We start from the raw sequence: 13353 nt of genomic DNA, 5'->3' as shown, positions 1-13353 counted from the left end.
TTCGACCACCCAACAAGCAAAGAAAATGTTACCCCTTTTATCTTCTTAGAAGCTTTTAAATCAGCCTGAAGCCATTTGAGAAAGCCAAATGTAATACTTCCATGAATGTCTTTTTAGCTAGAATAAAAATAGATGTGAATAGAATCTCATGCACATCTCATAAGATTCTTGCCTAGAAAATAGAAAATAAAGATCTAAATTCAAATGATATTTGCTTTTTAATGTTTTATAAAAATGTTGGTACAGTTGCCTGAGGTAGGGCCTCATAGCAAATGATCACCATCCTACATGAAATCAAATGCATGTTTTAATCGTTCTTTACTTTAAAAAAAATAGTACTGATTTGATTTTATAAAACATTTAGAAAACAAACTACTAAGCATGAGTAATTGAAATAATTTTACTCAGTACAAATGGTTTTTATTTTTCCTTCTTCCATCCTTTGTTCTCAGGTCTCCGATTCTCAGCTGCTAAAAGGTAATGCATTTTATGGTGTTTAGATAATTGATATAATTGTTTCAAGTTACCTTTTTAGGTTATTATCAGCTTGTAAGCATCAGTTTCTCTAATTGTTAAGTAGTGAATCCTTTATCTGGCGTTTAATCTTGCCTCCTTGGGAAAACCAGACCTTACTACAGAGTAAATTTTCGAATTGCTGACCTGAAGTAACATGAGCCTGTGCCTTGGCAGTGAACCTTTGCTTTCTGTTATTCACAGGAAGGATAATGATGTGGCCTGAAGGCCCTCATTTCAGTACCTTAAGAAGTAACATCCAAGTACTAGTTGCAAAGGTCTGAGCTTGGAAATTCCAGAGAAAATAATTACATTGACACAGTATTTTTTAATTTCTTTTGGGAAGATGAGGTAATTAAAAATGTAACTTTTATCATTTCTATTGTTTTCTTAAACCACTTGTCTTACTTAAGTTGGCATAATTTAGAGGATCCACAGTTACCTGAAAATGATCATTACTTATTTTTATTACTAAATTATAACTGTTATTTTACAGGTATGTTTGAAAATTTTATTTCCATATATATATATACATGTATATGTCCTATTTTTGTAAGTAACAAGACTGAGATTATAGAACTCGAATGTAGAATGTTTTACAACTTCTTAGTAAATAGCATTTTTTTTAGAGCTAGAAAGAAGATTCCCTAAACATTTTCAGCAAACTTGAAAAGAACATTATACAAATCCCATGAAATAATTTCCTAAAACATATAAAATGCAATTTCTCAGCAGCTGTAAAATGAAAAGGCAATTTTGAAAAAAATTTTGTTTTTTATACAGTTTTTAAAGGTTACACTCCATTTACTATTATAGCAAAATATTGGCTGTATTCCCTGTGTTGTGTTGCATTGTGCATCCTTATAACCTATCTTACATCCAAGAGTTTGTATCTCACACTCCTCCACCCCTATACTGTGCCTCCCTTCCCTCTCCCCACTGGTAACCACTAGTTGTATCTCTATCTGTGAGTCTGCTGCTTTTTTGTTATAGTCAAGTCATCCTAAATTGCACCAAAACTCAGTGTACTCCCAAAGTATCAATGGAATTTTAAAAACAGAACCTGATAGATTAATTTCAAATCTCACGTAGAAGAAAAAATTGCATATCAGTCAGCAAAAATATTTTTAAAAGATTGACAGTCATATGGAGTCTCGCTTTACCTAAAGTCAAAAACATGATCAAAAGCTATAGCAATTAAAGCATTATGGTATTTGAGTATGAAGAGACAAATCAGTCAGTGGAAGTAAACAAAAAGTATAAAAACCGACCCAAGTATTGATTTTCTGTTTTGCTCTCTATCCCATCAGATCCTCCAGCCAGATGAGCCCAGTCCTACCAGCTAATGATAACTAGAATGCTCTAGGATCAGGCCGGTTGGCTGTGATCGCATGAGAAAATTGTTTTTTGCTTACTACCAATCTCTGCTTCATTTGAGCACTGCCAACTTCATGGCAAAAACATGGGGAAAAAGTGAAAACAGTGACAGATTTTATATTCTTGGGCTCCAAAATCACTGCAGATGTTGACTGCAGGCATGAAATTAAAAGACATTTGCTCTTTGGAAGAAAAGCTATGACAAACCTAGACAGAGTAATTAAAAGCAGAGACATCAGTTTGCCAACAAAGGTCCGTCTAGTCAAAGCTATGGTTTTTCCAGTAGTCATATATGGATGAGAGAGTTGGACCATAAGGAAGGCTGAATGACAAATAATTGTTGCATTCAATTTGTGGTGCTGGAGAAGACTCTTGAGAGTCCCTTGGACTGCAAGGAGATCCAACCCGTCAATCCTAAAGGAAATCAACCCTGAATATTCATTGGAAGAACTGAAGCTGAAACTCCAATACTTTGGCCACCTGATGCCAAGAACTGACTCACTGGAAAAGATCCTGATGCTGGGAAAGATTGAGGGCAGGAGAAGAAGGGGGTGACAGAGGATGAGATGGTTGGATGGCATCACCGACTCAATGGACATGAGTTTGGAGCAAGCTTCAAGAGATGGTGAAGGACAGGGAACCCTGTCGTGCTGCAGTCCATGGGGTGGCAAAGAGTTGGACACAACTTAGTGACTGAACAACAACAATGTGTATTATTGCAACATGTGATTTATCACACTAAATTGAGCAGATGCAATGGAGGAACCTACAGAACTGCAGTAGCTGAAGGCCCTTTTAAGCACTCAGGCTCTGGTTATCTTTTTTATATGTAAATCATATTCTTCCCCTTTAGGATCTATATATGTATACCAAATATATGTCTGTGTGTGTATATATATATATATCCCTTTTAGGGATAGAAATATATATTTATAAATATATGTATTTGTCTGGGGCACAGACTGTTACCAAACTCCTCCCCACACCTTCTTTTAAGGTGATAAATAGAGCAGTAGGCACCTAGTGCCATTATCAAAAATGACGGGTACTTCTGCTAAGGCAACAAGAGGTAGAACTCATACATACAGTGATGTTTTAATGAAAACCTTTAAGTCAGATTTCTTCTGGAACTGTTTCTTGTGTTCAAAGAATACAAATTATTCCACAGTTCCACGTGTTGTTTTTTTTTTCTTTCTTCCTCTCAACATAGGATAGAATAGAGGTGAAAGCCACAGGCCATGACTAAAATTTTAGGGAAGTAGTGATTGCTTAAACAAAGGTAGTAGCAGTGGGTGGATGTGAGAAATTAGAGGGAGAACAACAGGCTTTGTTAATTGATTGTTGGTAAAAGTTAAGGAAAAGGAGGATTTGTCAGCATTAGTTCATAGGTAGATCAAATTACCAGCTACAGCAGGCAGGCAGGCTTGGTGTGCTGGGACTAGGCCTAAGGAGGGATAGTTTTGATGAGAAAGCAACAGGCACCTCATGGGCAGTAGTGGCAGCACCAGGTAAGGGCAGAGTCACACATAAAGTGCATATTAAGTACAGGAAATAGGCAAAAATTGTGGTTCTGGGTGTTAGATTGAAGCATGACTTCAGATTATGAATGCCCCACATCGAGTGGTCCTCCAGGAAATTCACTGGAGATGAGTCATGGTTGATGGAGGCCACCTCGACCCAAGGAAATGGCTTAGCAAGAAGAAAACAGGAGAGTAAACTATGGTCACAGACAAGATTGGCTCCCCTGCCCAGAGAGGAAGAAAAAGCCCCTGAGATATATATGTAGAAGGGGACTTAAGATGGTAGATGGATCCCTGAGGAGTATTCAGGGCAATTATTGCTCATTATTGACACTGAGTGATTGAGTGACTCCTTACCTATGTGCGCTTAGTCGCTCAGTCGTGTCCTACTCTTGTGACCCCATAGACTGTAGCTTGCCAGGCTTCTCTGTCCGTGGGATCTCCAGGCAAGAATACCAGAGTGGGTTGCCATTTCCTTCTCCAGGGGATCTTCCCAACCCAGGGATTGAACCCAGGTCTCCTGCATTGCTGTCAGACTCTTTACCGACTGAGCTATGAGGGAAGCCCTCCTTACCCATGGTAGAGCCCAAATAACTTCCCAATACAAGGATTATCTGACTTTGCTATTAATATACTGCTGAGCTAGCTTATTTCTGTTACCAGGTTGCTTTGTCTTTCTAAAGCACCATTTTCTTTTTTTTTTTTATTTTTATTTTTACTTTATTTTGCTTTACAGTACTGTATTGGTTTTGCCATACATTGACATGAATCAGCCACGGGTGTACATGAGTTCCCAATCCTGAACCCCCCTCCCACCTCCCACTCCATATCATCCCTCTGGATCATCCCTGTGCACCAGCCCCAAGCATCCTGTATCCTGTATCGAACCTAGACTGGTGATTTGTTTCTTATATGATAGTATACATGTTTCAATGCTATTCTCCCAAATCATCCCACCCTTTCCCTCTCCCACAGAGTCCAAAAGTCCATTCTATACATCTGTGTCTCTTTTGCTGTCTCGCATACAGGGGTATCGTTACCATCTTTCTAAATTCCATATATATGTGTTAGTATACTGTATTGGTGTTTTTCTTTCTGGCTTACTTCACTCTGTATAATCGGCTCCAGTTTCATCCACCTCATTAGAACTGATTCAAATATATCTTTTTAATGGCTGAGTAATACTCCATTGTGTATATGTACCACAGCTTTCTTATCCATTCATCTGCTGATGGACATCTAGGTTGTTTCCATGTCCTGGCTATTATAAACAGTGTTGCGATGAACATTGGGGTACACGTATCTCTTTCAATTCTGGTTTCCTTGGGGTGTATGCCCAGTGGTGGGATTGCTGGGTCATAAGGCAGTTCTATTTGCAATTTTTTAAGGAATCTCCACACTGTTCTCCATAGTGGCTGTACTAGTTTGCATTCCCACCAACAGTGTAGGAGGGTTCCCTTTTCTCCACACCCTCTCCAGCATTTATTGCTTATAGACTTTTGGATCGCTGCCATTCTGACTGGTGTGAAATGGTACCTCACTGTGGTTTTGATGTGCATTTCTCTGATAATGAGTGATGTTGAGCATCTTTTTATGTGTTAGCCATCCGTATGTCTTCTTTGGAGAAATGTCTATTTAGTTCTTTGGCCCGTTTTTTGATTGGGTTGTTTATTTTTCTGGAATTGAGCTGCATAAGTTGGTTGTGTATTTTTGAGATAAGTTGTTTGTCAGTTGCTTCATTTGCTATTATTTTCTCCCATTCAGAAGGCTGTCTTTTCCCCTTGCTTATAGTTTCCTTTGTTATGCAGAAGCTTTTAATTTTAATTAGATCCCATTTGTTTATTTTTGCTTTTATTTCCAGTATTCTGGGAGGTGAATCATAGAGGATCTGCTGTGATTTATGTCGGAGAGTGTTTTGCCTATGTTTTCCTCTAGGATTTTTATAGTTTCTGGTCTTATGTTTAGATCGTTAATCCATTTTGAGTCTTTTTGTGTGTGGTGTTAGAAAGTGATCTAGTTTCATTCTTTTACAAGTGGTTGACCAGTTTTCCCAGCACCACTTGTTAAAGAGATTGTCTTTACTCCATTGTATATTCTTGCCTCCTTTGTCGAAGATAAGGTGTCCATAGGTTTTATCTCCGGGCTTTCTATTTTGTTCCATTGATCTATATTTCTGTCTTTGTAAAGCACAATTTTCTTTCTGTCATTACTTCACTTAAGAATCTCCTAAGGCCATTTTTGTTTTCTGTCAGATTAAATCCTGGTCCTTTAGTCTTTCATTCAGAAAGACTGTTAACAGTTTATACACTTTTCCATGAATGCAAAACTTTTGTTGCAGGAAGATGATTTCCACCTTCAAATACGCTGTGTAAACCTAGAATGCTCATATCTCTTCCTGACATTAAAATTCATATGTTCTTCTTCCTGTGCTTAGTTGCTCAGTCATGTCCGACTCTTTGGAACCCCAGGGGCTGTAGCCTGTCAGGGCTTCTCTGTCCAAGGGATTCTCCAGGCAAGAATACTGGAGTGGGTTGCCATGTCTCCAAGTGATCTTCCCAATCCAGGGATCAAATCCTGGTCTCTCACATTGCAGGCAGACTCCACCGACTGAGCCACCAGGGAAATCTTCTTAAAGCCTTCTTACTAACCTCAATCTATTGTGCTTTTCTTCTATTTACTCTGACTTTCTTTTCCATGTTTGTACCTTTTGTCCCTCCAACTAGCATTTTGTCCACCTATATAGATCCTAGAAAATCCCATGGACGGAGGAGCCTGGTGGGCTGCAGTCTATAGGGTCGCCAAGAGTCGGACACGACTGAGCAACTTCACTTTCACTTTTCACTTTCATGCATTGGAGAAGGAAATGGCAACCCACTCCAGTGTTCATGCCTGGAGAATCCTAGGGACAGGGGGGCCTGGTGGGCTACCTACCGTCTGTGAGGTTGCACAGAGTTGGACACGACTGAAGTGGCTTAGCAGCAGCAGCATAAATCATATATTCTTGAAGGGCTGAGACTAGATTCTACCATTATACAGGCCATTTAAAAAAGGCATTTAAAAATTTTTTTATTTGACTATTTCCATTATGTTTTAAAAAGTCTTAGTCTTCAGAGTAGTAGAAAAAAGATTAATAATTTGCCTGGCTTTTCATTTAATAAGGTATAACTTAGAATATAAAATATACTTTCCTTACTGAAAGTTCTGTTTTGATACAACTTCTCAAAATAATGGATGTTTAAATAATTTTAAGTTTGTACACAGTTTGGATAATGACTTAGAAGAGGCAATAAGGAGATTAAGTTTGTCATCCTAAATAAGAATTTTTTTCTGATATAAAATGTTTTGTGTGAAATGTGCAGAGGTATAATTTTATACTGTTGATAGCCATGTGAATTGCCATAAGCTTCCCAGAAGCATCTCAATAATGTGTATGAAATGACTGTTTGACCAATCAAGTTTACTCCCAGGAATTAATGCCAAGGAACTACTTATAGATACATCTAAATATTTCCAAGGCTGGCCATTATGTTAATAACATTGTGTTATAGTAGTGAAGTACTATGCATATTCAACCATGTAGAATTCATTAATTTAGTTAGGCAACAAATATTTACTATGAAATATTGCATAGTTACTAAAACTAGACTAGTGACATGGAAAAATGATATATTAATTAGTAAAAAGAATCAGATAACCGGACAGTATAGTATAACCGTGATTTCTTGGCAAAAAAAAACCATAAACAATTATAAGTTTTAAATTCTGTCTTCTGAATTATATACAGTAGCTATGCATTGCTTATGGAATCAGGAAAAAAATTAACAGTTTTGTTACAGTTCAAAGAAAATAAATAATAGAAATTATTTATCTACAAGGAAAGATTTTATAATTAAGGAAAACAAAAGAGATTCCCTTCCCCCCATACACATACACTCATCATTCTGCTTATCTTAACCTTGGGTGGAATTCAGAGTGACCATTGGTGGTAACTCTACCGTAGTGATCTAGAGTTAGCAACTTCAGCATAAATCTAAACTCTGCCACTAAATGGTTTCCTTAGTGGTTGCCATGAACAGCCTATCAGGGTTTCCCTTTCTTTTAGAAAATTAATAGACTACAGTGAAAAGAGTTCTGATTAAATAAGTAGGCCTATATAGAGAGTACATAGTAGGCATTCAACAAGTGTTGGTGTTCCTTCTGAAGAAACTACTAGCTCGGAAATTCAATGTTCTCCGAGACTGAAACTAAAGAAAGAAAGCACAACTCCTTCAAAGAGCCAGTGTAAAGTCTTCAGAATCTGAATGATATTCATAGTAGGATCTTCTGAACATTAATTCATTTTATTCATGTGAATATTTGTTTATGATTATGTATTTTCACCTTTTTTCTTTTGCTCTGCTAACTCCCTATCAACATAATTGAAGACATGTATCTTCTTGAAGGAGGTGTCACTTCACACAGTCCAGACTTTTTTGCTTTCTTAACTTCAGGTTGCTGTTGGCAGAGCAGAAGTTGAAGACCTGGACCTCTATGCTACATCTCGGGAAAGGCGATTTCGTTTGTTTGCTTCTATAGAATGTGAAGGGCAGTTGTTCATGACTCCCTATGATTTTATTTTGGCTGTTACAACAGATGAGCCCAAAAGTAAGTATATTTATCAAGTTTATCTCAACAATGTTATAACATTTTTTCTTATCTCTATTTTTTAAAATTGTGGAGCAGTGTAAGTTTTTCAGAACAACTAACCAAGTAATGTGGTACTTCAAAAGACACTATGCTTTGATGTTTTGATACAGTGTATCAAAAGATACAATGTTACCAGACTAATACTTCTTATAAACCCCTACTGGTATCTTTTCTCTTTTCAGAAATTTCATTTGTGCCCTCTTTCTCAGTACATCAGACTAAACACCCACCTTATTTTTAATATTCTTGATAAAGGTTCTTATTCTGCCAAATCAGTTCTTATATCCAGCCTGGACAGAAAAACTCAGAGAACTGGCTTTGCAGTTAGACTTGGACAAAAATTCTTCCTGTATCTCTTCTGAATATCTCATGGTTCCTGCAGTGTAAATGTAGATTGATTGTTTCTCACTTTTCTGTGTGTTAGGGCAGTGGTTCTCAAACTTTTTGGCATTATGTACATTCTTACAAACTCACTTTAATGGCTGACTTAATAGAAGACATCTGGATTCTTATATCTGCCTTTGTGTTCAATTTGTTGCAGTGTTTGTTTTCAGAAAGTGTTGACAAATGAACAAAGTCTGCCTAACAGATATATAGAAGGAGGAAAAGGGAAGGGTATTACAAAAACCTTTTTGAAATAATCATAGATATTCTTCTTTGGTATCATATCAATACTTGGCTGCTGAGAGTTTCTTAAAGTTTAGTTGCAATGTGGACTCTAACATTTTTGTCAAGGATTTTGTTAAAATCCTTTGGCCTACATTGCATATTTGAATGGCTCTTTTTTCTTTATATTGATATAATTTTGTACTATCCACTAGAAAATATTGGTTCATTAAATTACACCGATCTGTCAAATGTTGCCATATTTCATTGTACAATATTTTTTTAAAATCACATTCACTAATACCATCAGAATCTTATCAGAAAAGTCTTTGCTTGTTGGAAAGCTGTCAAATGCATGGTGTATACAAGCTTTCCAAAATTTTAATTTTCACTTGAAATCTCAGATGTTATTATTGACAACAAATATTGTCAGGTGTTCAACAAATATTGTCAGGTGTTTTCTTTAAGCAAGAAACTCAGATTAACATTAGTTTATTTTTTAAATTTAATTAATTTGTTTTTTATTTTGTAGTGGGTATAACCATTTCACAATGTTGTGATGGGGTGGATAGTAAGGGGTCTCGGCCATACAAATACATGTATCCATTCTCCCCCAAACTCCCCTCCCATCCAGGCTGACATATAACATTGAACAGAGTTCCATGTACTATACATAGGACCTTGTTGATTATCCATTTTAAACAGAATGACAGTGTGTATAGGCAACCATAAGTTCATTCCCTAAGTCTGTGAGTCTCTTTTTGTTTTGTAAGTAGTTCATTTGTATCATTTCTTTTTCGATTCCACATATAAGAAATGTCATATATCATATAATATTTTTCCTTCTCTGTCAACATCAGTTAATTTCTAATCAGTACTTCTAAGCTGTAATTAAGAATGATAACTAAAAATCAAGGTATTTGTAAAAACTTTTTTTAAAAGTATAGGGCTTTAAAAAGAAATATTTACCTCAAAAAAGAAAATATGCTTCCGAGATGGGATATTAAATCATATACATATCAAAGTAGCATATTAAAATTAGATAGACTTGTGTTTAGACCTTGGCATTTTTTATGAGCTTTGAGAACCTGAGTAAGTTATGTAGTCTTCTGTTTATTCATTTATAAAAGTGAAAGTTAAAAAGTCTTAGGAGGTTTTTTGAGGATTGAATGATATCAGTTATGTGTAGTGTAATACCAATATAGAGTAGGAACTTAATAAGCTTTGCGAGGTGTCATTGTTACCATCATCATTATCACTTGAATTCAGAATCATTATTTTTTAAAATCCTTAATTTTATGGCAACATCAACAGGAAAATGCTATGCCATGTAAACATTTGCTTAATAATTATAATTCAGAGAAATGTTAATTGAGATATACATCAGATCACTGATTATAACTTTATGTTTGAAATCAAGAAAATTTATTTTACCTACCTATATAGAACCTAAAAGGTAAAATTTCCATCTAGAACCAAAGTAAGTAATTATTTTCATGTAGCTTCGAGTATTTGTTAATTTTAAAGAATTTATTGTTTAAAAAATTCAGACTTAAATAAAATTATTAAAAATAAAATGAACATCAACCTATAGCCTAAGAAATAAAATATGTCCAAAAGAAGGAAGTTTCTCTTTACCTTATATATGCAGTAACATCATTTGAAATAAAGAATTTAGAAAATCAGAAAACCCTTTGAAGAACAATCTTAATGGCTCTTTAGTTTTATTTTTTAAAAAGCCAGTAATACTGAACATGGTGACATATCCGGCAGAATGAATATGTCTTTTGTGAATAACTGACCCTGGAAATCTCATAAACCCTACAAAACTCAAGAGTGTCTAACTTCCTCTTCTGATAAATACCTTCTGAACATTGCATAAGAGCATATGCATGTACTTTTGTACCGTTTATTTTTCTTCCTTTCTTACTGCTATATTTCAAAAGCAACAGAATAATAAAATTATTTGCATTATTATGTTCACTGTGTAAAGGAAGATGTCTATGAAGTGAATGTATAAATTATTATAATTAAGGTTAAATGCTGTAGTCTACTTTATAGACCTGTGATTTTAATCACTTGATTACAGGGTTCCATATTAACTATCTTAGGTAAAGAAAGGATGTTGTTACTGCATAGAGAAGAAGACTATCTTCATAGAAATCAGTTTGCTAAATTTTACAATATAGTTCTTCCCTTGTGATCTTAAAATGACTTATTACATTGCTTAAAAGAGAGAAAAGTACATAGCAAAAAATGCCTATCTTATAATCTTGAATTTGATATATTATTTATATTAACTATGGTTAATTATATAGAAAAACCCACATGACCATGGAGAAAAAATATTGCTTGTCATTATTGTGCTGTAGCTGAAATAGTTAATATTTACTAGTTGCTAATACAGCTGTTTTATAGGACTTAATCACATCCAAACCTGGAGATAATTCTTGCACAGGCATTATATATTCACAGTGTTCAAATCCGAGCAAAGAAACAACAGTGTTGACTGCACTTATTTTAATATTATAAGACTTATAGTGTTTGAGGTCTTCAGGGATGTGAGGAGAAATCGGAAAGAGAAAGTGACCTCTGGTATTTTATTCAACTGTAACATTCTTAGAGAAGAAGAGTGGAAAACAGGCTGAGTCTTTTTAGAACATCACCCGTTCTCTCCTTCATCTCTTTTTATCTTTGCCCTGTCCTTCCCATTCACTGTACAGAAACCCAACCTTCGAATTGTAATCAGAGATACTAACATAGCAGAGATCACGGGTAACACCTTAAAATTATAATTTCTCTATTACTTTATATTCTAACAACATTTAATGAATATCATTATTTGGGCTTTAAGCCCATAGGATATTTAACTTGGAGTAAGTTAATTTACTTTGTAAATCTAGAAATCCCCAAAGTGAGATTATGATTATGGAAAATATGTTTTCTACTCCACTGATATTACTGTGAATAGTTTATAGTACATGAGACAAATATAAAATATATAACATACATAGTTCCACATCTTGAAGTTAAAAAATACTTTGCCTTTTAGATATAAAAGTCAGTGTCATGAGTTATGATGTAGATGGTTACTGGATTTTTATATACATTACATGAAGTATTTATTATCCACTTTTTTATGTTTGTTTTTTATAGTTGCTAAAACATGGAAGTCACTTTCCAAGCAGGTAAGTTAAAGCTCTTGCTATACATATGCATGCACACAATTAAATGTGTGTGTATATATATATACACACACATATATATTTATGATGCATACGTTGTGATATATACATATATAAATATACATAAAGCTAAACTCAAAGGAGATTATTGGCAAATTTTGCTAAATTAAATATTAAAAATTTTGGCACACAAAAGACAGTATCAACAATGTTAAAAGAGGTATGACATGTGGGAGAATATGCTTGCAACCTATGAACAGAAAAGGCTAAGTATCTTATAATTATATAGAATTCCTGTAAATCAATATATAAAACATAATCAATAAGAAAATAATGGATGGCCATAGCCAGAGAGGCCAATAAATGTATGTAATCAGGGATATGCAGACCTCAGTAGTAATCAGGGATACACAAATTAAACCAACTATATGATACTGTTTTACACCCATCCAGTAGTCAGCTTCTAGAAATCTTAACAATACCAGTAATTATCAAGGATAGAAAGGAGGAACCAGGTGAGAATGTATGTTGGTATTTTCTCTTTTGAGAGAAATGTGGTAATATCTTATGCATATCAAAAATTCTACTTCTAGGTATGTTTATAAGAGAAACATTTGCATGCTTATACCAGGAGTCCTGAAAAAATCAGAAACAATATAAATGTCAATTAGTAGAAGATTAATAAAAGAATGTGAAGTAGGCATATGAAGGACAAATGAAGAAGAGCTAAAATGAGTAATACATAAGAGCTATGTTTATCAACATGAATAGGCCTAAAAACATAGGGTTGAATAAAACAGCACATTATAAAATAATATAAACTGGTTTTTCTTAACATGCAAAGACCTTTTGGGGGCATCCATAAAGTCAAGACTATCTTCATAATAAACAGAGAAGTTACTTGTTCTGTTACTCGCATTCTCTCACAAGGGTACAGTGGAGTTTTCCAGAGGCTTCATGATGAGTGATGAAATCATCACTCTGAGAGATAATAGAATATGTGCTTATGTATTTTTGCAGTTTAAAAATATATTGTTTCTTGGGAATATATCGTTTCCCTGGTGGCACAATGGTTAGGGCACTTCCTTGGTGGCTCACTTGGTAAAGAATCCACCTGCAGTGCAGGAGACCCGGATTTGATCCCTGGGTCAGGAAGATTCCCTGGAGGAGGATATGGCAACCCACTCTAATATTCTTGCCTGGGAAATCCAATGGACAGATGAGCCTAGCAGGCTAAATCAATGGGGTCACAAAGAGTGGGACATGACTTAGTGACTAAACTACCACCACCACAGTGGTTAGGACTCAGCGCTTTCACTGCTGAGGTCGCAGGTTCAACCCCTGGTCAGGAAACTAAGGTTCCACAAGCGATGGGGTGTGACCAATAAGAAAAGTATCAATTCTATTTCCACACACCTTAAATATAATTAGATATAATCCACATAAGCAATATCTCTTCTGGGTTC

The 13353-nt window shown here is 35.2% G+C and overlaps 1 protein-coding gene across 2 annotated transcripts in view; it reads left to right on the top strand.

Annotated features, from left to right (window-relative positions):
• MICU3 (mitochondrial calcium uptake family member 3) overlaps positions 1–13353 on the top strand; it is an 85507-nt gene that overhangs the window by 23817 nt on the left and 48337 nt on the right. For both annotated transcript variants that reach the window (XM_027962686.2, XM_015104575.3), the window contains exons 2-3: positions 7901–8054; positions 11859–11890. In XM_027962686.2, coding sequence (XP_027818487.1) covers positions 7901–8054; positions 11859–11890 — 186 coding nt within the window. The remainder of the gene's footprint in view (positions 1–7900; positions 8055–11858; positions 11891–13353) is intronic.

This window comes from Ovis aries, chromosome 26 (assembly GCF_016772045.2).
Source record: "Ovis aries strain OAR_USU_Benz2616 breed Rambouillet chromosome 26, ARS-UI_Ramb_v3.0, whole genome shotgun sequence".
NCBI classification, from domain to species: Eukaryota; Metazoa; Chordata; class Mammalia; order Artiodactyla; family Bovidae; genus Ovis; species Ovis aries.
Note: the sequence above shows the minus strand (reverse complement) of the source record. Positions and strands in the feature narration are given on the sequence as shown.